Below are 26869 nucleotides of genomic sequence, written 5' to 3'. Positions count from 1 at the left end.
GCACAAATGCTGTGCAATGGGCACATTTCAAGTGAAGGGACTAAAACAAAAAGCTACACAGGGACATGAAAGGAGAACTGCCACCCTGAAAACAGAGCTCTGACTTGCATCGACTGTCAGAGATGCACTGGAAAAAAAACGTTTGCTTTGGAAACAGCCCATAGGTTGATTGAAGGACACCTGCATTTTTCCTCTGTGGCAGAATTTCATGACCCGCTCAGCTCTTCTTTCTACAGGATAAGAGCAGCATGATGAATCGCCCTTTACTACAGAAGGCACGTTTCAGATCCACCTAAACCAACCACTAGCTGCACTGGAATTTATCCTGAAAAAGTCAATGTTTCAAGGTTTTACAGAGATAAACTCGTCCTTGAACAATAGCCAGTCATCGAGGCTTGAATGAATACCAAGTGCTGAGAGCCACCTGTAAACAACAGCAATGTCAGGACACGCTTCCAGCTCCATGATAACCTTACAACTGGTTTTGTCAGTCTTTGCTCTACATAACGCACCGGTGGCCAGCACACCTGGGCAGCACACACTACCAGTGGGTAACCAGAGAGCACAGCGTACACAAGAACCTGCAAACAGGGTAACATCTAGTTCAGGAGGGATGTGAACCTTACGTACTCCATAGCCATCTCCACTGATACTTACCTGCGATGGGCAAGTGAAAATGCATCGCGGCAGCCTGGAAGGAAGCAGGAGGTGCTACGTTTCACCACATCACTGTCACTTTTGGTATTTGTCAAAGTCCCCCTCTGAAAGAGATTATAAAACCATTGCTATATTCAGAGATGGATGCAAACTGTTAGACACATTCATAAAAAAGTCTCACTCTGCAAAATAATCGCCTTAAAGCCAAGCTGCTCTACATAGCTACTGGCCTCATTTGAATTCTGTTTGTATTTGATGCTGCAGAGGCCTTGACCACAGGGCTTTTCCTCCTTCTTGGCATTTCAGTAGATTATCTCTTTGCTTTGCCATCGCCTTGAGATTAAGCTTGTTTCACTACAAATTCAGCTGATATTTGCTCTGTGTTCTACCAGCATTGCCCACGCTGTCCCTGTTACAACACAGCATTTAGTTCCTAAAAAGTTGCAGGATGGCTTATCTGCCTTTTCACCACTCAGCCCTTGTAAGTAGGATCAAGGGGAGCACTAATGCTCAGTGGAAATTTCACTGAATCAAAACCCCTCATATCTGAGCAGAGCTGACTGACTGCTCAGGCTGTCTGCTTTCTGGGAATCAGTAACAGCAGTGACATGCCTAGTGGGAACGTTTCCAATAGCTTTAAGGAAGAAAAAGCAGTATTACTGGACCTAAAATTAGACATAAAACAATACTTAGGGGCACGTGTACATTCCTCTGCTCCTGACCAGAGAACAGGTAGAACATTACATTTTTGGAAGCGTCTAGCTCCAAGTGTTACAGGATCAGAAACATTGACAGCTTGTGAAGTATGGGAGCAGCAGCTGGCAGCAAGGAGCCCGAGGCACAGCACAGCTCCTTTGCAAAGCACCAGTCCCTCTTTTAAGTCACGGCATGGTGCTGGCATACAAGGATCTCAGCAAACAGCAGAGCCCCAAAGACAAATGTGCTCCAGATGAAAGATTAGGACAGAAAGAACAGCAGGAGAGCAACAGCTTCCTTCCCCCTCAGCCCTGGCAGAATAGCTTGTAGCCAAGAGAGCAGGATTGTCATTCCTTTCCTGCAAATCAAGCTGACTGATCAGCACTAATATTCCCAGGTGGGCTAATTCCCACCTCAGCTTTGTGGGAGTTCCACATCAAGTTCAGAAATCAGCCACGAAATAACAAGGGGCAGCTTTCTAGAAGGGAAAGCAGGTTGGAGCAGAACAGACAAGCCCTGCCCAGGTCCATGCACAGAGCCAGAAGTAGCAGCACAGGCTGCACACAGACCTCTGGCCAGTGCTAGGAACATGAGGACACACTCACATACATCATGTTTACTGGAAGCTGTGCTCCCCTGGCTCTCAGGAAGGCTAGCTGCTCTCTTCAACAGATCTCATGACCACAACTCACAAACTATCATCTAAGCTTGAAGACGAGTGCCCATACACCATCAATATTGCCTGGGAGCAGAACAGAGTAACTGACAAGTCATCTTAAGAAAATTATGTTTATTTCTCTTTTTTTTTCCCTTTTTCTTTTAAGTTCTGTTGCTTACAGATATGCTTTTATTTCTGATAATAAAGCTTCGCAGCAATAAAAATCACAATGCAACAGCAGAGCAGCCGAACTAAGACCCATAAATACCAGCACAGAAAACAATGGACAACCACCAATATTTCTATACATGAACTATTATTTTAATGTCACATTTTGACAATTGTAAATGGTCTACAGAATGTAGTGGGCAAAAGGCAAGAAGCAAGAATTTTGAAACACTAAATGTATGATAAACAGCGCATTATCAACATTTACATGATTCACATCAAATTGATGACATCCTAAATGTATTCCTTTTAAAGGATAGAGATTTTTTCAATAAAATATTACAATTTCATTTAATACTCTGGTACAATACTTCATACACTGCAGGAAAAAAAAAATGCAAGGTCCACTCCACCTAATAAGATCCTTTTTCATTAGTTTTTAGTACTGTAATAAAAAAAAAAAATCACAATAATGTCATAAATAACAGGCTTGAAATTATTAATTACATGTTTCACTATTTAAAGGGGAAAAATTAAAAAATTTGAAATAATGACAAACCAAAACCTGACAACACATCCTAGTACCAGCTGTGATTTTCTCCATCGTTACAATGAAAAAGGAAATGGGTTTTAGAATTTCGTTAGCTGTATCCTGGTTAATTGTGTTTCAGACACGTCTCTTAAGAGGAAAAAGTAACAGTTTGGTCAGGATTAATAGGAGAACCAATCAGTCCTAACAACAGCTAGCTGAAATTAAAGTGTATGCTATGAAACATTCAGTAAAATGAAGTCTGCAGCAAATTCATGCTGGCATAAATCGTTGTGCCTTAGGATTGGGTTAAAGTTTCCCTTGTGGTATGAAGTCCTCCCTAACAGAATGCTTCAGAACTGCATCCCTTTTCCATTCCACTGATTCAGCCACACCTTGTAGATCAATGCACAAGATTTCTCTAAAAAACTCACTAGAAATAAATGAAACCCACATATTCACTTATCTCCCCTAAACCAAAGGACATATCTCTTTCTTGCTTCATCCGTAATAAAAATCCACACATTGTGTAAAACAATTTTTTTTAAATGCTCCAAGAATGATCCCTCTCTTGCTCTTGCATGAAGGGCAGGCAGGTTTTCTCTTGCAAGGTTTCCCCTTTGGCATCCAGCATGGTCCAACACTCCAGTTAGAAACACAGTATTTATTCCCAACCTTTTTGATTCCGTTTCTCCTCATCAACATTCTTCCACCATTTACTCCTCAGGATTAATACACATTCTGGAGTAAGAATTCCTTGGCTCCAAGGAAAAAAAAAGAAATCCTACCGTGGCAGCTTCTAAACAGCTAAAATGAGGTTAAAAGAGGCAACCTTATGTTGGCCACATAACTGATTGCTGCTTATAGAGGTCAATCTTTTAAGACATCACATTAGCAGAGTTCAAAACAGAGTTCAGAGTCATTCAGGATCCTTCTCTGGTTTCTCTTGACTTTCACCATGACTTCGGTTTGGTACAGAACATGCATTCCACCTTGCTCTAATATATGAAGTGTAGAATTTATCTAACTCCACACCAAGTTTTAAATAAATATTGAGATTGCCATCAATTGCTCTATGCAAATACCAACACCTCGCACTGATCTCTGTTCAGCAGGATGAAGCTGTATGCAGGGACAGGGAAGGAGGCAGGCAATGCAGAACACATCTCACTACCAAAGGAATAGATTTCTCCCTCATCACGACAGAATTTCAGATGGAGAAGGGGAGTAAATATTATGATTAGACTATAAGGCTACGACATTAAAATGCATTACGGTATGCTGGTGACAGGAGTTCCAAAAAAAAGAGAAAAGAAAACCCAAAGCCTCAGAAGACAAAAAGGACAATAGGCAAAGTAACAAAATTCTGCTTAACATTAAAGAAGCACCTTCATTCAGTTCAAACAAAGTGTTCAAATATTTGATTTTGCTAAGCACTCTCGGGAAAAAGGTAATGTAATCTCCCACTTAACCTTTCACAAAGCTGCATTAATTACATTCCAAGCTTTAGCATAATTTCACTAGTAAGGCCAATAATGCAATTTCATTGGCCCTGCACCATGCCTACAGCAAGTTGATGCAGTGCTCACCATCTGTATGCACTGTACAGAAATGGCAATAAATCCTTAACCATGAAGTCACAGAACTTCCCCAGGAACACAGGGGAAGATGTTGGTAGGACACCACCAGTACCTACTGTTAGGGACTGGTTTTGTCACTAGTGCACACAGCTTTAAGGGGAGCTTCTGGTCCAGGAGACAGGACAGAGCAAACCAAGTGAAGGAACCCAGTTACCTGGCAGCTCAACAGCAGCTCGTCGTTCTGTAGTCTCTCTAGAAGAGGGCTCCATTTCATTGACAACAATCAGAAGTGGTTTCAGATGAACGTGATTTTTAATCTAATAGGAACAGCAATTTCAACGCAGCTCTGAAAGGCACTTCAGGTGGAATGGTAATAAACTCCTGTCTGATGAAACAAACCAGAACGAGCCTGCTGGTCTTGCTGTCCATTCTGCCCTTTTCAACCAAGGCAATTTCAGTGGATAACCAGCTTCCATGCACTGCTTTCCCCCACAAAACTTTAATTTAGCCACTTACACTGTCATAAGGTCTTACTAAAAACTAGAAGGCCCAGCAGCTTCCATCTCCCCAGGGGAAGGGAGAAGAGGCTTACCTTGTAGTGAGTTAAGAGCCTGCATAGTGGGTTACTTGTTTCACTCTGTTTTCAGAATGCTGTTAAGGTGTCAGCATGCAAGTTTTAAAATTACTCGAACTCAGCACATCCAATCTCTTGCTTAATAGATGAACACAGACAAATGAACAGAGACAGTATCCTCACAAGACATTAGGCCACCATGCCTTTGGAGAGATACAGTAAATTTCTATTTTGGGTAGAGAACATGTAAAAGAAATTTCCTTTGATAAAGGCTATCTTACATAATTACTCAAAAATAGCTCAATCAGCCACTCAGCTAAGTAGTAATCAAAGCTATCAGTTACCACAAAAAGCACCTTCATATACTGCTCATCTTTACAGAACTCAGTCTGAGTTTGAAATGTATTAGGACTAATTTTACCATGTAGCTGATTCTACTCACACTGGTGATCCACAGTTTTCAATCAAGTATTGTTCCCATCATTATTTTACATTAGTCTAACAGATTTATATCCATATCATTGTTCTCCCACCACCCGTGACAAAAAAAACCCACAATGGCTCAAATGAAAAAAAAAAAATCCACAAAACACCAAAACCAACTAATAATCATATTATGAAACAAAAATATTATTAAAAAAAAAAACAAACATGGATGACAGTCCAACAGTTTGCTGGATTCAAAACTGACTCTACAAAGTAGTTGTCTACATTGTAGATAGGATTTCCTTTTATTTGGAAAATGAGCAATTGTAAATGAGGCATTGGAGAAAAGAGATATAAACAATCTTTAGATGGTCTTAAGTTTTGCCTACTGTTGAAGGATTAAAACCGTAAATTAAAAAGGTACCAAGCCTTCAGAGTTCATCATTCATGTGAAGCTTCTTCCATCTCTTTCTTGACCTTTTTAAAAACCATATTCATTTCTGGAAAAGAGATAAAAGCTATTTAGTACAAAATAAAACAACACAAAAATAAGCTGACAGTTTGTTCTTGTTCTGACATTATACAGAAGTCTATAATGACTCAAGAAAGCCATAAACAACTGAAAGTCTCAAATCTTGATTATAAGCTGCATGGTACTTTGGCATTAAAAGATGAGAACATGTACTTGAAATTGTGGACTAAGTGGGATACACCTGTGTACGTAGGAGATAAGATTGTGGATTGAATGGATAAAGCATGCATACAGCTACTAAGAGGGAAGGGGAAATTAGGACATCTGAGGTCGTTAAAAGCACAGGGGCAAAAGATGATGAAAGGTCTTAGGCTAGAATCCAGGAGAAGTAAATGACTAAAGAAAGAACACCTTAAATTTGAAGCTATTCTTCTGCTGCATTCACAGCCCATTAACCACAGTTAATAAACTTATCAGCCAATAACCAATATCTACTCAATTGACTGCATAAATCAAACCATAACAGCTATTTAAAATATCATAGTTTTCTCTTTCAGCAAAAGCAAGAATTTAATTTTACTAATATGAACAAGTAGGACACTAACTTGGAAGACTTTATTTCTGTCTGACAATAGTTTAAAATCTTTAGCAAAAGGCTATCATATTAGATCAGTTTCACTGTTTTCTTCCAGTATCTGCTCACACCATACAGGCACAGCAGTAATCTTGCTCAATACATCTTTACTGAGGCTGAGCATTAGATTAAGTGTTCTTTTAATCTCTTTAGATGAACACAAATCCTTAGCATGGACCAGGAGCAAAGATCACTAAAAGACATGGAGTTCAGGCTGCAGCTCCCACTCATCATATAGAACACCAGTCTCCTGAATAATAAAGACCTCCAACCTATGCCACTGCTGAGTCAGGGGAAGAGGACAAACTACCACCACCAAGCTAATATTCTATATTGCTTTGAGAGGGTAAATACAGATGTAACTCAATCAAAATTAGCTTCTGAAATTTTAATTCCTTAAGGGTGGATGGATTACGTGCATGTCAAGCGATAGAAAATGTTGTTACTGTCTGGTTTTATTCAAGCCCCATAACTCCATGCTGCATATGCACAGTCACATAAAATACATACCTGCCTTTGCACTGAAGTCTGTACATCATCTCATCTGAAACTTTTCTGCTGTTGCATCAGCCCCACATTTTCATATACTCTAGCACTATCTTCCCTCATTCTGAAATGAAGCAAGTATTTGCAGTCTGAGTAAACCAAGTTTGTACACTTAATAGTAATAGTTTAAGAGCAAAGTACATGGCAGAAGTCCGAGCACAAACTCTGTGGTAACTCATTCAAGATCACTGAAGATTAGCACCATTCAAAACTTGCACACTAGCAACAGAAACCAACTTACTCTGGACACGTTGGGGTTGGGGTACAGGGTGGAAGAGGGCTCTGATCCCCACTTGTCTGGTCCGATAAAGAATATTTAATGTTTGTGTATTCGTGACCTTTCCTCTTACTTTTCTGTGAAGCAAAACACAGGGAAAAGCCAGGTCTGAGCAACGAATAGGAAAAGATCATTGAAGGAATAGGGAAATTACACAACTAACCAGATTAGCGTTTAGAAGGGTTTAGCTATGAACACCAAAGAACTCAATTCCATAGATAACACACAATATAGATAGGACCTAAAGCTTGGCTTTGTTTGTTCCAAGACCTGAAAAGCCTCTTTTTTCAGCATTCCCCTTCCCACCACCACCTGCAGCAGAACATACCAACCTTAAGAACCAGCACTCGTACACAACCTTCGTCTCACTTGGCAGAAGAAACCTCGCTTCATTCTTTAACAGACAGCAGCAGCCAGTGCGCCTCCCACTGACCTTATTTCCATCTCAGAGATGTGGCCAAATGAGTAACAATCCTGTTTGCAAGATCTCTAATAAAATATCATCTTAGGCCATCCGATTTGATATAAAAAGAACCCAAGCTGTCATTTGTATTCTGCAACATATGTTACAAGCTGCAGCCAATTTTGCTGGCATTCATCTAAAGATACTGAAGGCTCCAGCAAACAAAGCTACACTAGGAAAGAGAGAGATGGCTTTTCTTTGTTTCCAGGACAAACATTCACAACACATACACACACTGCAACCTACATTTAAATCAAAGCTTCACTTTAAAAAATTTTACAGAACACAGGGTTTTTGTTTCATTTTGTTTTTTAAATGCTCCAACAAGTACTATATAAGAGACCTGAGTCAATCTCACAGCAGAGATTGGCAGAATCCCTGAGGAGATCTGGCTGCTGAGTTTCCATTAACAAAGCTCTGCCCTGCATTTTAAGTTGCAGTTTTTCACAGCAGTCTTCTGAGACTGCAACTTTTTCTATTCTTCTGCAGAACTTCTTCCTCTCTCAACCTCCCATCTATTCCTTACAAACCCCTTCAACCACGAGTCTGAATCAACTACCTGGAAGGCTGAAGCTAAAAAGATTTAAACAAAATGCAAGGATTCTGACTAGTGCATTTAACAGCATTATGAGTACCAACCTCTCTCCTGCCAATTCTGAAGCACCAAATCAGAGGGTTTTAATTATTTTTTATTTTTTTTAATTGCATAATGAATAGCAGTTTGAGGTGCAGATATTCTATACAGTCAAATTAAAAGGCATCAATCAGTTCTTCTATTACTTAAGCTGACTGGCATAAAAGAATCAAGATTAAGTACCTTCCTGGCTTCTCTTCTTTCAGTTTAATTCACTGTAATTATCCTTTCTAATTCATAATAATAGAAATGCAGCAGAAACAACTTGTTTCCTAGATGTAAAAGACTATACACATCTCTGCAGGAAAGACACAGCAAAACAAATCCAATTTCCCTTTTTCCACACTTGTAGGATGACTGGCAATATCCGACACAACATTTATGTCTAGGAACTCTTGAAGTTCTCAGCACTGCAATGCAGAAGGAAATGTTAGCAGAGAAGCTAGGGAATTTTTTTTTCCTTAGAATAAAGAACTCATCCCTATGCAAATGGATGCAGCTATGTATACATACCCCTGCTTCAGCACAGCTGTAAGTGCTGCATGACATCACATCTTTATTTTTTCCTCCAGGATGTTACTTCCTATACTCAACACAAAGCATTGCTTTTATCTGAAAAGTATTATTCTGCTTTTTTGTGTCTGCCACTAGCTCTTGTAGGTGAAGACTTCACAATGTAAAGCAATGCTCTATTTCCAGATTAGGAAACCTTTATTCTCATGCCTCCTGAGCTAGTAATACAATAGAGGATGAAACAACTGATCACTGTAAGAGAAATGCACTGCTCCACTCAATATCAAAATACCATTCAAAACCACATTACAGCATTCAAGAAGTTACAGATCTACTTTATAAATGGTGGCACAGAAAGAGACCATATTCAAAACCCGAGGATATGAGGCTTGTGCAATCACACAGATGTGAGGGAGCTCTAAGGTGAAGTGAAACAACAAAGCCAGGAAAAAAAGTACACCTGAGGGATTTCATGTTCTTCATTTTGTGTTTAATCAGCATCAGAGCACACAACAGCCATCCTAGGGAAAAGAATAAAGACCCTAGCCTCTGTTGAACAGTGCATCTACATTATCTGGCAAATATAAAACAAGTTCTGTCACACCCCAAAGAAGCCAGAAGCCACACAAGAGTGCCAAGGCTGAGCTGGCACACCCTACCTCTAGAACAGGGCTTAAATCTCACACCAGGCACTGAACTAACCATGAACATATGGCTCCCCACATCTGTCTGACAAACTGTGTGGGTTTATCTCCTGAGCAGCAAGGCAGCAGAAGATACTGAAATTCTGAAAAAAAGATAAGTCCCAGATGACCAGAAGTTAGGGCAGAGAATGAAAGCAATAGTGGACAGAAAGTTAGCTCTTATCACAAAACCATGCAACTTTTGTGAAAGACTGCAGAATTTGAGTGCAAGGGAGTATTTGAACAGAAAGAATGAGGTGGGAGGGGAGGGAGGTCTTGTGATTGTCCCCATGTTCCAAAAGTTCTCTCATCACATAAATCACTCTTCTAGGTGGATTTTTTTTTTTTTTTTTTGAACAATGTTCTGTAGGGTCACTACATGCTTTACAATCCTTCAGATCAATATATCTCGTTCCACATAATTTAAGAATCCAAAACAGAGTATCTAACACTCAAATTTGATTACCATACTCGCAGTTAAGTCTCCAAGTCACAAGCAGCAAATGAGCAACTCTGCTCCCTGCTCCAGTGACGACATGTTCCTACATAATTTATACTTCAGCTGAATATACCTGTTCCTCCTCAATTCTGCGCTGTAGCGTTTCAATGTAGTGCTGTACTGCCATGTAAATAAATCTGTACTGTGCTTCTGTTTGAACCATTCCTGACCGCTGCGATCTCACCATCTGAATGGTCTTTGGAACATCAATATCACAGTCCACACCTATAAAATAAGGAAACCCATGAGACTGGGAACAATAAAGTAAACTTTGCTTTTGGAGAGATTGGTCTCCTCAACATCCAGTGAGCAGACCGACAGCCACAAACTCGTGAAAGATTTAAGCAATTAAATACAAATATTAATAAAAATAATGCAATCAGATTCCTGGCTAATCCTCAGCTGAAAGTTTTCATCATCCTGATCTAGAGCAGGATTTCAGCACTTTGATTCTAACTAAGTCAAGAGGAATGACTGAGTCCCTGTTATGGCAAACGAGTACTCACTCTGGAACAACATTAGAATCCCCTGTGAACATTACTATTGTTTCTACTCTGATGCTCCTATGACTTATGTCAGTGTCCCAGCAGAAAACAGAAGGTTGAGGAAACCTACCTTTTTCTCTGATTATGTCAATAAGAATATCAATCACAATGAAAGTTCCTGTTCGTCCAATCCCAGCACTGTGAAAAGAAAAATAACCATTTTGCTCTGAGTAGGCGTTAGAACACTAATCTAAATTAGGAGTCCAACACTAAGCAACATTAGATTTTCAGACTACAGCTAAAGACAAATAAAACTACACAGACAACAGAAAACAGAGGCCTAAATTTTTACAGAGACAGAAGTAGAAGTTGTAGCAGTGTTTTCCGTTTCTTAGTATTTATTAACAACCTTGGATCAGACACAATTAAAGATCAAATGTTTCCTTGCCTTATTTAAAACAAAAATTCATACATTAAAAATGAGGAGTGATCTCATTCATAGGAGACGGGATGGTAGAGTAGTGATCCCAAGCAACGATCCAAGCTCGATCCCAAGCAATACATCATCAATAGATGTAAAAAGAAGAATCCAATAGAATTCCACAGAAGCAGAGGCACAGTGCATCACTCTACCTGCAGTGGACCACAACTGGTCCTGCGTCAGAAATGCTTTCTTGCTTATGGTGCACCTCCTCGAGAAAGTCCAGTACACCACCAGGGTCACTTGGGACTCCGTGATCAGGCCAAGTTCTGAAATGATATTGCCAGACTGTTCTCTCTGTGTTCCCCTAGAAGGAAGATGTCAACATGTGAAAAAATGCTTCTGATCAAAATCCAGCTAAAAGCATTACCTCAGCAAAGTTGAGTCAGATCAGAAGGCAGCATAGCCAACCTTCTGCTCAGTATCCACGGCACTACAACTCATTTAAAGAAGGAAAGAGTTCTTGGCCTGATAAGTCAATCACACTACCTGCTCCCACTGTTCCCTCTTTTTCTCATTTAGCTGTTTCCAGTATTTCCATCTTTACCTTCAGAAGCTAGGGAAAAGCTCTGTTTCTTAACAACAAAGTGCTGTTCTAATTCACTGCTTCCGTCCTCATCTTACATATCTTCACTTAAGAGCTCTTTCTAGATTCTGGACTCCCATAGAACCAGTTCCTTCTAGTACAACCACCTCCATGAAAGGGCAGATAAGTGCTTAGCTAGACTAAAGTATGATTACTTAAAAGCACTTTCATGCTTCTTTCCAAACTTCCTCAAAGCTCTGTAGTCATGCATCTTCTGCCAAGAAAGTGCTCAGGTATAAGAACCTTCAATTAGCCCAAGGACAAAGAGAAAGATGCACGGAGCTAAAGCTGGAACTTCAAAGAAAGAGCGAAGGCTCAATTTATTAATCTCTTGGAGCTCTTATTGATTCTTCAGAAAGAGCCTTTTTGCTTTTTTTTTTTTTTTTTAAATTATTTCCAACCTAGATTAAAAGGACAGAGTTACTAACATACTTACTTGCCCAACTTTAGAAAGCTTAAGTTCTCTTAGCGTGTAGTCATGTGCTGCACTCTCCTTAACATTCCTCACACGCATAACACCATACTCCTTTAGGGAATATTCATCAGGCCAGTACTTGACACACTTACTCTGCAAGATTCAAAACAAACAAACAAGATTTTAAAGCGTAATCCACAAGGCAGCTGCTTCGTGAACTGGTGAACACTTTTCTGAAGTTTTCATTTCTGAGTACATCGAAGACAACTACCAGCACCAACTGGACAGCATCAAATGACACATTAAATATATGTGAAGGGAGAGTTTCTTCTCCCTATGTCAAATAGGGAATTATTTCAGAAAAAGAGGTATATGCAATCTCTCCTTTCAGTAGCTTTTAGGATTTTCATACTGGTTTTGCCTCAATAGTTTCAAAGCCCTGGAATTAAAATGCAGTTACCTATATCTCCACCCAACTACTGGTTTCAAAATATGAAGAATTTTCAGGGGAATGCTGCAGCTTTATGTGCTGTTCTACAATCAATACCCAATGGGCTGCAAAACAAATGCAAGTCAAAGATATAATCATTTTTAACAGGAATACAACTTGGACATTTGCTTTTTCATTGCTTACAATCAGAGAAGAAAGGGCTAACATAGCTCTAATTCAACCATCAAAGCAACAGAGAACTGCACCCTGTGACAGGGGCCTGATGTGTCTGTAGGCTTTGATAGTTAGAGCTTTCAGCATGCTGCTTCTCTCTCAAGTTTATCTTTGTCCAGGGATATATTCCAAGCACTGAAGGATGGGTTAACCTATTACTACTTTCATTTGGTTCCTGCAACAGCAGCTCCTGTTAGCCTTGTGAATGCAAGTCCACACAGAATCAGATGAGAAATATAATGGGTAGATAGATGCAGCTTCTAGCAACAGCAAACAGACCAAGCACCAAATACAGTAGAAAAATATTTCTTATTTGCAGTGCCTAGTGCAGATTTACAAGAAAATACAGGAACAAGGGAAGTTTCTTCTGCCAAGAAAAGATTCAGTATGAGATGCCTTGCTGTAGTCACTTTCGCCCTTCTTTCCCTATCATGATTAAGTTATCAGATATTAAAGCATTCTACATAGCCAGAGCACACACCAAAAAAAAGTATTCAACTCTTCCAAAGCAACTCTATAACTTCTCTCTCTTCCAAGAAAAAAAAAAAAGATCTAAGAGAAAGGTCACTGGAAAAGAGGTTTCCATGTGGATATATTCATGTAGACTTGCAGTTTTTACTTAAGAAGCAATATTCTCTGAATTCATTCTCATATTAATAAAATCCCATAATTTGTTTTTTGATAAAGACCACACAAACTTGGTAAACCAAAATAAAATGGCTACACTATAGCTTCTTGAACAGGGAATTTACCCCTTCAAGTAGGCAGAATGTTTGACTGCAGCTTTCCTGTGTCTCATTCCCCGGGTACTCTCATAATGCAATGATTCACATTCAGTAGCTAGAATTTAATCAGACAATCCTTACAAAAGGGAGGCCTTGTGATACAATAGGAGTGCATCCTCAATTCCCACAGGCATCAATTAAGAAAGAATATTCAGCACCTTACAGAATTAAGCAGCGAGTTTCCTAAGACCACGATGGCACAATGCATTTCAGCATGGGAGTCAATATAACCAAGTCAGACCATACACGCACACAAATGTCATGACTTCCCCAGAGACCAGCTTCAGTTTATTTTTACCTTTCCTCTTTCAACTTCTTTTGTTGTCATAACAATAACTCGAGAATTCTCCTGGAACACCATCCTCCAAAAATCATTCACTGTATTCTGCAGGCAACCTTGAGTAGCAATGTAGCTTTTTTTTGGCTTTGAGTTGTTGCACTTGGTTTCAAACTCAGGCTAGAGACAAAAACAATTTAAGAAATGGTGATAAATGCTCATTTTTAGAAGACTAACTTGGATTTAAAAGAATAAGTTAAAAAGTAAGCATAGGTTGTGCCTACAAGACTCATTTAGGTGGGGCATACTTACCATAATAATATTAGCGTTGATATAGTCTGAAACAGGTTCATTTGGATCACCATCATGCAGAACAACTCTGGTATGATCAACTGGAAGAATATATTTATATGTCAAGCAGCTGCATGGTACAATTGTAAGCACACAGCTATTTTTAAATATTCAACCAACAGGTACATTCTTACTGCTTCTAGAAACTGCTACATCATGAAACACTGCAAGTCACTGCTAGAACACACAGCTCCTTTTCTGTTTCTGTTTCTTAAAACAAGTTTCTAATTCATAACAAAGATCACAAAGCAAGTGTTTATCTAAATCAACACAAATGGTCTCAAACACTGCTGGATTTGCACTATGCAGTTTTGTACCACAAATTAATCCTCTTAAGTGTAAGCATTCCAGTTTGCCAAATAAAAGCATCATATCCCTAAACTGTTTAGTGAAAGCTGAAGATAAATATTTCAGAATCAAAATATCTGCATCTATAATGGATAAATGTTTGAACAGACTGGAAGCTGGAACTAATATTGACAACATAAAGGAAGGACTTACCACTAACGTGAAGAAAAAGCATACTGTTGTTTAATTAACCCTGTCTTTACCAGCTAAAACAACAAAGCACAGAAAAGTAATGGGCTTACATAAGAAATCAGTACTTACAGGGTAAAATGTTTTTGTATCTATTTTTGTTTTTGTTTTCTTGACGCTGACCTTCTTTACGGCTATAGAGAAGTTTGCATTCTTGCTGCTGTAAAGTCTGCACAAAAACAGCACACATAACTGGTGTCAGTAAGAGCACAAAAAAGACAAAGACTGTATCATCATTATTATCGTGATCCTTCCCTCATTAAAATAGTCACACTTGATTAAAATACCAATCAGCAGTCAGAGAGAGAGTTCCTGGGTTGCTCCACTCAAACTACAATACATCATTGCTTTCGAGGTGTGAAAAGGCACTGACACAAACACAGGAACACAAGTAACACGATTCTCTACCTGAGCTGTACTGGACTTTCTCTAGGTCTTACTAGCTTTATTCCCCTCCTTCAGCTATTACCAATCCATAGCAGTGCTGCTGGAAATCCCCAAAACCACATCCCTGAAATCCTTGCAGGCTGCAGCCAGATCATCTCTAGGCAGCCAAAGGGGAGGAAGGAGCTTACAGAAAACCCACCAAAGCACACCAACACAAGCAGCTGTCTCAGTTTCAAGGAAAGTGAAAAGTCCTTCAGCTCTTAGAAGCTGAATATTAAGATATTTTTTTCTATTCCGTAAAAACCACAATAGGATGAGAATATTCGAAACAAACATATGGCATTAGAAAGCTAGAAAGCCAATTAGCACTGAGTGCAACAACAGTACTCTGTAATTTGTGCTTTACTCTTCATAGAAAAGATAACTAACCCTCTAAGCAAATCCTTTTCACAGACACAGCTGCTACAAAGCTGGCTGACAAATAAGGACAGACCAATACACCTGGGAGCAAAACGTGACTCCCTTTCTCCTGTTGACACAAGGCCATTTCACTAAACCAGTATACCCAAACATATTTTGCTCAGATTTCTCACATTACCATGCTGGTGGATTGGGGAGGTGTTAGGTAACTACCTACATGGTTATCCATAAGTCATCCTAGTGCAGAAGCAATAAATCTGCATGGGGATTTCTCCTGTTGGCAAGGCCCTAATTTCTCAGTGTCTGGTTCCCAATTAATAATGACAGGGACAACAGTAATTCCATACCTCATAGGAGCAGTGCTTAGTAGCAAATCCACGTACTTGCAATGAAGCCAAGGGGAGCAGAATCTCAATGGTATTGCTCCAAGTTTTAATCTCAAAAGCAGTATTAGTCTGACTAAAAGAAACACTCTGGCTTTGGAAGCTGCTCTCTTCACTAACACCACCTTAATATTCCTTCACAGATTACTTTTACTTTAAAGCTCAGGCATGTCAGACACATTTGCTCACTTCTATTTCAGTCTGTGTTATCATTATCACCTCACTTAGTGACCTTGGACAGTTAAGCTCATCCTAAAGACAGGGAATCCAAAGAACAAAAGCAGCACAGAACTGTGAGGTTTCATGCACATAACGCACACAAAGCATACACCCATAAAGCATCTGTTTGCAGTAAGCTCAAGTCTTGTCATAATGACAAAGTCTTTTGACTGCCATTATCACAGAGCATCTCTGTATAATATTAACACTTCTGAGTCTCTGCAACGTGAAATGCCAAGCAAAGAACCAAAAGCTAAACTTTGCTAGCAGGTTTAAAAAAAAAAAAAAAAAAAGGAAGTAATTGTGTTGAAACTAACTTCAAACATCTTTACTTCACACTTCACAGTTAATGGTTACTGCTTTGAGCATCCCTGAGGAAAGATCTATGAGTAGCAAAGACTTCTAACAAGCTCCTTACGAGAGGCAACAATAAATCAGGTACAGAGTCCTTAATTTCTCTGCACCATTCAAACACGAAGCTCCCCAGTCACTTTCCAGAAGCAGAAGTGTTACAAAGACTGTCAACATTTCTGTCTGACACTTAACAGGACAAGAGGCATTCTTCAATATGCCTAAAGACAAGTAATTTACAGCTACCATCTGGACTGCCAAAGCACAACAGGGCATGAAGAGCTCCACAGACAGACTGGAGATTGCCCCCTGCCTCCTCCCACCAGGACTGGCAGCCATAGCTTACCTGAGATGAATGAGAAAACGTGGCATTAAGACTGCAGTGTTCAGGCTAAGAACAACTCTGCAGTCCTTGGTCAAGGCCAGGTAATAAGGTGAGAAAGAAGAGGCAGTTTAATACTCTGTTTATGATTTCCACCCCTACCAGCTGTGATCTCACTATCTTACATTCCACGAAATTCGTACAGAAATTTGTTACATCTTTGTAAAACTCAATGGTTTTTCATGGCTGTGTTTTTCAACTCCCACAAAAAGTCTCAGAGCAGACTGCAGAGCTAATGAGCGCGTCTGATCATAAATGAGTTTTCTTCAAGAATGGTGCTTTGCAAATCCATCACTTTTCAAGAAGTTCCTCAAAATAGCATCACACAGCCAAAATCAGCCTCTTTTTCAAGGATCTGGAATCACAAGACTTTCCAGTTTCCTGTTGCCATCTGCTGGTAGAGTTCCACAATTCACTATGAAGTGAGGATACAAGTCTCTTCATTATAATAAAGCCATGACCAAAGCTTCTGGCTACGATCATCACATGCACGTGGTTTTTTAAAGTCAATCCAATTGTCAGAAAAATGTTAGGATGCAGCAGTCATAGAGACAGAAACAAAGAAAAGAATCTGCTTACCCTTAGAAGGCTTCAAATAGTCAGGGATCTCCAGCAAGATCCCCTGGCCTCCACTGCCAACCCTTAAATGAGGTCTGGGCAGGAGTGGATCCTGGCTTTACCCCTTCTGGTCACCCAGGTGCACTGCATACACCTGAGCTCCCCTGGGTTGGCCCTGCCTTCCCATCAGGTGCTCAATCACTGGTTCAAGCCATGACTTGCATTTCTACTACACTAAACTCCCACCATACTGGGTGAAGCAACAGAAAGCATGGCCTAATTCCCTTCATATGCAAAGCACACTTACACGTTCCAACTGCATCAGATACTGCTATTGTACTGCTTCCCAACCACCACAGGTTACAAATAGTCAACATAGTCAACAGAGGCTAGAAATCAGGCCTTTGCCTCCAGAAATAAAAATCCAGCCTACAGACCTCCCCCCGCACTCATGGAGAAAAGGGACCCAGGACTGAGTCCAACTGATTGTCCTGGTGGGGCAGATATGGTGCCAGTTGTAAGAAGGCTCCCTCATGATGGGAAGGATAACAGGAGGAAATGCACTTAGGTCAGAATGAACAACAAAGAATGTTATTACCTCTCAGTTAAGAAAAAGGGCAAATATTTGAATCATTTTACTAACAGACACAGGATTGAAACTGTTTTAACACATTATGTACCTGACACAGGAGAAGGGAGCAAAAGCTGGGATCTGAAGTGATTGAAGTAGAGCCAAGCTATTGTCAGGAAGGCAGTAACAAATCTCTCAGAAGTACTACAGAGATTCAATACCATAACATAGCATTGGAAATACAATGAGGTACCTCAAATTCTTCCCAGAAGCCCTGCTTGACTTTATCTGTAGTCTCTGCTAGCTTGCTTAGCTCTCGCACTCTGCTTTCAATCTCTGCAGCATTAATACGGGTGGTATTCAGAGGCTAGGAAAAACAAAATAAAGATAAAACAGTGACAACTAAAAAGACAGTTAAAAACACAAATTCCCTGCACTAAGTATACATTACATAGGCAATTCTAAGATCCAGAACTTCAGCATTTATACATTCTTGGGGCAGTGTGGGAAGAAAGGAAGGGAGTAAGGAATGAATGCTTTTGGACTCGCAGTTTCACAGTTGTTCTCAATAACTTGTTTCATCTGTGAACTAGTTTTGCAATCCCTATGGCTCATAATGAAGTTACAAGAAATTCTACGTGCATTACAAACAAAGTCTATTCTTTACCAGCAGCACAAAATTATCCCAGTTTAGACTTACATGACTTTATCAACCAGTTTAATGAAGTCTCCTTCATTTTCACATTTCAAAAGGAAATTTATGATGTCACACAGAACACACAGAAAAGCCCACTCTTCCCCAACAATATACACTGAAATTAATAAAATTTAGTGGTTTTCTCCATTCACTCACCTGCTTGAGTTGCAATACTGTGCCCAAAGTTTCTACCATAGGGTTCTTCTTATAATGCTCTACTAGATCTGTCAGAGAGTCAAACTTCTCCCCTCCACCAACATCATATTTTAGATCCTTAAAAACAGATTGTCAGTCATCAAAACAAACAAACTTCATCAAGTCTGCACTGATAAAATATTTAGGCTACACAACATAAGAAATTCTATCAAACTACATGTAGAAAAATCCAGTAAAACTCTTCTGCTAGTAGATGGTAGACAACAAGAGACACACATTATGGAGGACAACATCCTCTCTTCTATCTCTAAACTGTTTCTCTTACTACATTTTAATTTTTCAACAACTGTAGCAATTACAATTTTACATAATTAAAACAAAAGTCACAGATTTGAGTATTGAGCAAGCCATTGTTGTGCACAAAAATATTTAAAGACTATAACTTAAGTACATAAATATTGAAATGCTGGACCACTCTATATTAATATTTAAAGTGTTCTTTAGATTAATTACTCAGGCTTGTTTACATTCTATTGATCACTCTCAGGTGAGACTTCCTGAAATAACAGGAGCAACAGACATACGTGGATAGATCTCTATTTGTCCAATTACTCCTGTCCTGATATCATCTATACAGGAGACAGCATCTTGCTTAAGGTTCACGAACATTAAAAGCTCCATCAGCAAAAGGCTTTAAGACAGACTTCTGATGTAATCAGAAGCAAATCTATTAAAAGGCACTCGACAGCACAGTATAGGATGACACGATTCAGTCAGGCAAGCAGTCAAAAAAAAAAAAATAGAATTTTAAAGCTATCAAATGAGTCTATTTGATCAACCAGATGATGTATATCACACATACATTACCAAGGGAAAAAGTGGAAATACATTCATGTCTTTAGTGAAGTGCAGAAAGGCCCTCTTGTTAGAATAAGCCCTCTGCCCACAGAAGCAGTACTGTTAAAGAAGCTCCTGCTTCATCATACCTGGCAGTGAATCATGACATGTGTCACTTTAGATTTCCCATCATTACTCTCTCCTTTATCATCTCCTGTCCGGACAGAAAGAACAAAGTCCCCAGGGTGGCTCTGACTCTCACGCACAAGAAAGCTTCCATGTTTTCCTTTTTCTGTTAACAGTTTTTCAGCTTCTCTTCCAGAAAGATGCCCATGAAACCACCTTTAAATGAAGACAGCATTCTAAAAGTCATTCCAGCCATGGTTGAATCCGCTTGGTATAAAAAGTTATTACAAAGGAAAACACTAAACTGGACACTGAATGAGTCCCAGACTACAGAAAGGTTCATAGTTTATAATAAACTGTTGGAAGTGTACGTGTACATAAACACGAGCAACTGCAGGAACACTTCAAAGCAGGCACTTCCACAAGCCCTGAAATTTGCATTTTATGCAAGTTTCAAACAAAGCTTTCATTTGGATCCTGTAAAGCAGTTCAAATGAATTCCCTGAAGTCCAATAAATACAAGTTCATACAGCAATTTTCGCATCAGCAGAGGCATTCACTCTTGGTCTGTCAGCTTCATGAGGGTTTCCCAACAATGCTCTGGGAACTTAGTACCTTTAAGACCCTACTCTTCCATCACATTAGGAACTAAGCAGGATAAATCACTTAAATAATTCTCCCCACAGCCATTAAATACAAGCCATACTGAGGCATGAGAGAGCTTGTTTAATATCTTCCTTTTTTTTCCTCTCTCCCATATTCTGAGAATAAACTGACATCTACTGGCCACAGACATTCATTTCTGTCATGCACAGACATCCTCAGCATGGCAAAAGTTTCAGATGCTCCTTATTAGCCATGCTCATAAAACCATCAGTTTGAGCAGTTTAAGGATTTGCACACCATTTACTTTCTTAAACATACATCCATCGTGGGGAAAAAAAACACATACAAAGTTATGCACAGAAATATTACTGCAAGGAATTCCAAGGCACAACAGCTTCAGAGAACACTAGGAGAAATTCTATAAATCTTTCTCGCAGTAAAAATCAAGGGAACTCCGCTTCCTTTTCCAGTATTCTATAATGACAGGAAGAAAGCTTCAAGATCTAGTTTGTTCAGCACAAATTATTTTACCTTTAACCACATTTATTGAGTCAACTTTGCAAATAATCTCACTGAATTCAGAGGGATTAACTTTAGTATACTAGTGACTACCCTCCCACCAAATAGAAGCAGATCCTACGGGGGTAGCATGCACTTATTAAGAAGCACACGGATACTGAGGTTTCCACCACCATTTCTGACCTTTCCGATGTAGGATCGGCACAGTTCAGTGGATATTTCAACTCTATCACATCTCCATTCTTTTCTTTGAGCTGCCCATGATGTTCCATGTAATACTGGACTAACTCAGCCAATGTAGCAAACTTCTCTCCTCCATAGAGGTCATAGTAGTCTCCTGTGTTCTGGATCTTGATGTGGGTGACAGCTCCAGTTCGCCTAATGTTTGAAACAAAGGAAGAAACCATGTAAGTCAGCTGATTTCCAATAAACCACTCTTATACTCAGAGTTCTGTTTTCACAGCTGCAGAAATCCAGACTTACTTTTGCATCACTTTCCAAATGAAATGTGGCAGAACAGTTGATGTAGTGCATATTTCTGAAATATATTTCAGCCACATCTTGGTGGCTTGCAAGAAGGGGAAGGGCTGCCCAAAAAGTTAGAAAGAATAAGAAAAAAATAACAATAATTCATGGCAAAGGGATTCCTTAAGCCAGAGTAAACTCTGGGGTCCTGCAGTCTGCAACAGAAATTCCCTGGACCCCCAGAATTGCACTCACAAGCACAAGGGGTGGAAGGCTGAGGAAAGAACCGGGTGTCACAGGACACCCATCAGAGCTTGTTTCCTGCTTTTTGCTAGACTTTCACACTAATTTCTAGGATCTCTCTTTTAATAAAACGTAAACCATTTAGTCCTGGAGTTTCTTGTACTAACAAAGTACAGCTCCCTGAAAGAGGCCCCTGCTGTTAAACAGGGCCCATTATCACAAAGGTATCCCAGTAGTACCATTCTTATCACCAAACCCACTTTTCCTTTTTCCTTTATCTACTTCCTCTTGCTCTCCTTTCCTTGTCCCTACCACTACACACGCACTGACAGTGGGATAAGTGTTACAAAAGGTCTGGTTTGGAACAACACCATAGCTGACCTTAAAGACTTGCTGACGTTTCCTATAAGAAAAAAGTCAAGATAGCATTTCCTTGCAGGTGTTTGATCAGCAATTCAGATAACCTCTGCTACTTTCAAATAGTTGTCAAATAGTTTTTTAAAGGGCATATGGTAATACAATTACTAATTTACTTCTGTTTCCCCATAACTTTTCTATCTCTCCAATATCTCCAAACTGCAGATTCCCCAGGTTGGGTAAAGATAATTGAGAACCTCTTCAGGGGAAACGCAGAGAAGGGAAGAGACCCGTGCATTATGTCATCTCTTAGAAATAGTTTATTTACGACTCTTTCTCCAAAGAACAGCACCCAATGAGCACCTTGGGAAGAAAGACAGAACATTTAAACATACCTAACAGAGAGTGTGAAGTCTCCTGGGTTACTTTTGCTGGGCCGTGCCAGAAAGCTGCCGTCAACTCCTCTTGTTAACAGTAGATTTTCTGCCTCCACCCCAGTAATATTTGGATGAAACCATCTACATGAGGTTAAAAATAAAGAGAACAAACAAGTAAATAGAAGAGTCTCATTTTCAAAGTTAATCTACGTGACAAAACTAAACAGAACCACACAGCTGCTTCAAAGACAGTGCTCTAAAATCAATAAGAATTTCTATTTAAGTAAAATGTATAAATTACTCTTTTTATATTGCATTGCTATTTTCTATAAGAGATTCTTTGCAAGTCAAGAGTTATACCTATACACATTCAGACTGTGTAGACTACAGAGCCATCAAAGGAAGATACAAAACAGAAACACAGATGGAATCATGCATTTCCATACACTGGAAGACAAGACAAAGACACTGAAAGACAATCAGGAAAAATACTTAAACCAAACCATCCAAAGTGGTATCAGACAACATTTTAAAGGTTGAAATTTAAACTGAACCTCATCCTTTAGCACACAGGTTGACCACCAGCCAAGAAGGGTCTCCACTTGAGGACAACCTGCTCAGCTACCCAGGCTCCTTCCACCCCCCAAGGGCACAGGGTGCTGACTGCTGCCAGACACCAGTTTGCCACTCTGCTTTCTGAATACCATTGGCAATTTCTCACCCAAACGTACCACGCTTAAATACAAACATCAAGGAACCCCATATTGATATTCACCACCCACAAGTGGCCTAATGAGTGACTAATATAGTGCCCTGCCAAAGGAGAGCTGTATATGGTCTACATCTAAGAAGCTCAGTGTCCCCACCTATGGCATTGACTTATTCTTAGCCATTCAGTTAACGCAGCTGCGATTCCTCTTATCTGTAGTTGAGGGATTTTATTGCTCTCCTACAGAACTGTAAGAGCGCAATAAACTGTAAGCTGCACCTCTGTTGTAGATGAGAGGACTTCTCAATGAGAATGATAGAATGGCTTAGGTTGGAGGAAACTTTAAAGATCATCTCCTTCCAACCCCCTGCCACGGAATGGTTGTGGAGCAAGGTGTGATTTCAGGCAGCAAACTGTAGAAAAAAAATAATTTGAAAAATCACACGGGCCAGAGATGCAAAGACAGCAAATCAGAATTCAGAGCTTCAGCGGTTCGGTTGGACTTTTGTTTGGTGATTCAGTGATCTCCTCCATTCTGCAGCTCTGCTGTGAATCAGGCATTAGGCAGGGCACAGCAAAAAGGCACATCCACATCTGCAGAAAGAACACGGGCTGCTCCTCTGTACAGAGGGTTCTCAGCTGCTCCAAAGCAAAGCGTTGGGGCAAGAAGCCTGCAACCAATCTCACTGCAGCTGTAAAAATGCTATGTCTAAAAAAATTACATAGCACTTCTGATATTCAAAATTTCGCAGTAAGTTGCACTAACAGCAAATAGAGCATTTATCTAATTTGAGGGTTGTGACTTCATTGCTTTGATTGTTCAGCAATTCCTTCTACCATGAAAAGCAGACAACATTCCTACCAAGCCCTTACCCAGCCTGTTCCATTCAGACACAGCATCTCATGCAAACATTCTGGGAGTTTTAGAAATTCCAGAATATCCAAATGGGAATCAAGACTACCTGTGCTCAACTCCATTTCAGAAGTAAATGATTCCTCTCGTTAATCTTGCTTTTTAACTAATTAAGAATATCTTGCACCAAGAAAACCTAGTGAACACTGCTGTATCTCTAAGTGGAGATAAAGAAAATCAAACCTATGCACCTATGGTGCTTGAAAGAACACATTAAAAAATACTTCCAAGCTATTACAGCAAATGGATAAGAATCAATAAATCCTGCACTTATCTAACAGCCAACTGAAGGTCAAGAACAGTTCTCTTTCAATGTGGTTATCACAAGAAATGTTGCACAAGCATCAGTACCTGGGATTAATTGATCACTAAATAACAACTAAAGGAGATGACAATATATTTACCACACTTCCACCCTCAACATTATTACTTCCATTAGGGGGAAAGCAACAGCAATAGCATAGCAACATTGTGAACAGCTAATAAGCAATTTCAATACACGTGGGATTCAAAAGATACCTTTGCTTGTCTCTAAATTTATGCCTATGAACATAAAAAAGGAGAAATTATTGGGACCAACCCTACAGATTTATTATACTTTGTCATTCCATGAAGTTCAATTAATATAATACCTTCTGTATCTCACCCTAAACCTCAATGCACCTGGAAGTAACTGTATACGAGCTGTTCAAAATATGAAATAAGCATAGGAACACTCCTACTCAAGATGGCAAAAAGTTACAAAGTATAGCAAAAGAAAAGCTACATCTGGGAGATCGAGGGCTTTATTGCATTTTATGTAACTTTTGTTCTAGTTGTAACTCGTTCTCCCGCTCTCTCATCCTTGTATTTTTGGCTTTGTGTAGGAAGATGCATTTGTCAGCCACCCCAAATAGAAAAATGGGGGTGTTAGTGATCTCGGCTAAATGGTTCCGGACCGGTGATTGAGATCTCTTCATTTGAAGTGCTGCCATCACATGTGTGCTTTTGAACCTTGTGGCTGCATCCCTTCTAAAACTGGGGGAGAGAGCAAAGGGGGCTGCAGGCACAGCTATCAGTAACATAACCCCCATGGAGGACTTTCTCCCGTGCTTCCTTTTATAGGGATGGAATGCATTTTAGACTTATTTTTTTCTTTCCTTTTCCAATCTCTATTATGAGCAGGTGCAGAGGTTATCCCAAGTGAAGGGCATCACAGCCAAGAAGTACAACCAAGAAAACCAACACACATACATGTAAACCCACACTCTAATTAAACCAACTGTGCCACTATGCACAGAATATTCCGTACAGCAATTCCACTTTGGGGGTTCAGCAGCAGACCAAGTCATTTGCTAGCTTACAGAAAGGTAAAAACATCAGCAGAAAAGCAACCAGCAGAACAGTTGGAGTCTTATTTACAAAAGCGAGGGATATTAGCTAAGCAAGAAACCTTATGCTGAAAACTGTGACATGGCAGAAAACACAGCACTGCTATTTTATCATTATTTTTTAAATAAGCATACAGTTGCATTTTGCACAGTGAAGAAAAAAGTCAGCAGAATCTGTGCTTCACAAGTCCAACACTACCAGCAGACTTTTATCAAATTGAAGAGACAGAGGAAAGAAAAAAAATCAATACATTTTTCCACACAGTGACTGAGCTTTTCCAATCATCTTTTCAAGTGCAGGAGAGATAAAAATCAGTTTTGGGTCTCAGCATCTGTGGAGGTGGTGACTGGGAGCTTAGCTATTCCTATTTATAGGCCCATCAGCTTATATTTTTCAGTCTCAAATTAAAATACAAACTTCCCTGACAGCAGGAAGGCCGACAAGTGTTTCTGAAAGGCACTGCACACCAATCCCAGTGTGTAGGTGGGAGCAGGCACAAAACCCAACATGCTCTGCAGATCCCACACACACCTGAGATCTAAAAGCTGGGCTCAGCTACAGCCCAACTGAGAATCAACCAACCTTACTGCACCAAGGTAAGCATAAGAGAGAGGATAACCTGGTGTTGAAAAACTTAATGGAATCAGAGAATGGTGTAGGTTGGAGGAGACCTTAAAGCCCATCAAGTTGCAGCCCCTGCCATGGGCTGGGTGCCCCCCCCAGCTCAGGATACCCAGGGCCCATCCATGGCCTCGGGCACCTTCAGGAATGGGGCACCCACAGCTCTGGGCAATGCTGCCACAGCCTCATCACCCTATAGAGAATTTCTTCCTACATTGTTCAGTTTAAACCCATTCCCTTTTGTCCTATCACTATTACAGAGTGTAAAAACCCACTCCCCTTGCTTATAACACCCCTCAAGCACTAGAAGGCTGCAATGAGATTTCCCCAGCACCTTCTCTTCTCTAGACTGAACAGTCCTCAACCTTCCTTTGTAGGTGATGTGCTCCAGCCCTCCGAGCACCTCATAGCCCTCCTGTGGACCCACTCCAACAGCTCCACATCGCTGCTATGCTGGGGGCCCCAGGTCTGGGCACAGCACTCCAGGTATGGCCTTACGAGCTCACAGCAGCCTCGCTCCACTGCAGCTCCTCTACTTGAAGAGAGGCATCAACTTTAAGAGCAAACAGATTAAACAATAAAAAGGAACACAACATCCACGTTACTACAATTCTCTTCAAGAGCCACGTTTACCTTAACCCACAGAGGACAGCAGAAAGCAGGCAAACACCGCATACTGAGAGCAGCGTGAAGAAAACCCTTCAGTCCCACACCCTCCCTCCCCACCCCCCCACGAACCCCAAACGCCGGGCTCGCAGCCGCCTCACCTCCGCGATGTCATTTTGCCCGGCGGGTCGCGGTGTCCCCCACCGCCCCGCAGCCGGCCGCTGGTTCACATGTGGCTCCCAGCCCCCCTCAGCGCAGCGCGGTACTCGCGGCCTACGGGCGCCCCGAGAGGAGCGCGAACAACTACGGCCTCAGAGCCCCGGAGCGCACGGAGCGCGGCGCGGCCCGCCCTACGTCACCGCTTACGTCATCACCGCGCGCCACTTCGCCTTACAGGAAGGGATA

At 40.4% G+C, this 26869-nt stretch overlaps 2 protein-coding genes across 4 annotated transcripts in view; both read right to left on the bottom strand.

Moving 5' to 3' along the window:
• RPH3A (rabphilin 3A) overlaps positions 1 to 1938 on the bottom strand; it is a 39531-nt gene extending 37593 nt beyond the window's left edge. The window contains exon 1 of one of the 2 annotated variants that reach the window (XM_085238170.1): positions 658 to 1938. The gene's annotated coding sequence lies outside the window, so the exon portion shown is untranslated. The remainder of the gene's footprint in view (positions 1 to 657) is intronic. The other variant, XM_085238172.1, reaches the window with a different exon arrangement.
• A 190-nt stretch (positions 1939 to 2128) lies between these two features.
• Positions 2129 to 26848, bottom strand: PTPN11 (protein tyrosine phosphatase non-receptor type 11). 2 transcript variants are annotated; one of them, XM_010720193.4, is made up of 16 exons: positions 26626 to 26846; positions 22263 to 22385; positions 20986 to 21180; positions 19701 to 19893; positions 18715 to 18831; positions 18115 to 18228; positions 14663 to 14759; positions 14015 to 14094; positions 13724 to 13882; positions 11998 to 12129; positions 11128 to 11282; positions 10625 to 10692; positions 10083 to 10234; positions 7182 to 7294; positions 6905 to 7004; positions 2129 to 5788 (listed from the first exon to the last, which is right to left on the bottom strand). In XM_010720193.4, exons 1-15 carry the CDS (start codon positions 26637 to 26639, stop codon positions 6935 to 6937), a joined length of 1782 nt encoding a protein of 593 aa, XP_010718495.1. In that variant the 5' UTR covers positions 26640 to 26846; the 3' UTR covers positions 2129 to 5788; positions 6905 to 6934. The 2 variants fall into 2 exon arrangements, with proteins under 2 accessions (XP_010718495.1, XP_031411835.1); XM_031555975.2 differs by lacking the exons at positions 6905 to 7004; positions 7182 to 7294 and having other exon boundaries at positions 26626 to 26848.
• Positions 26849 to 26869: the final 21 nt, after the last annotated feature.

The sequence above is a fragment of the Meleagris gallopavo genome, chromosome 17, assembly GCF_905368555.1.
Source record: "Meleagris gallopavo chromosome 17, MGAL_WU_HG_1.1, whole genome shotgun sequence".
NCBI classification, from domain to species: domain Eukaryota; kingdom Metazoa; phylum Chordata; class Aves; order Galliformes; family Phasianidae; genus Meleagris; species Meleagris gallopavo.
The sequence above is the reverse complement of the archived record's forward strand: the minus strand, read 5'-3'. Positions and strand labels throughout refer to the sequence as shown.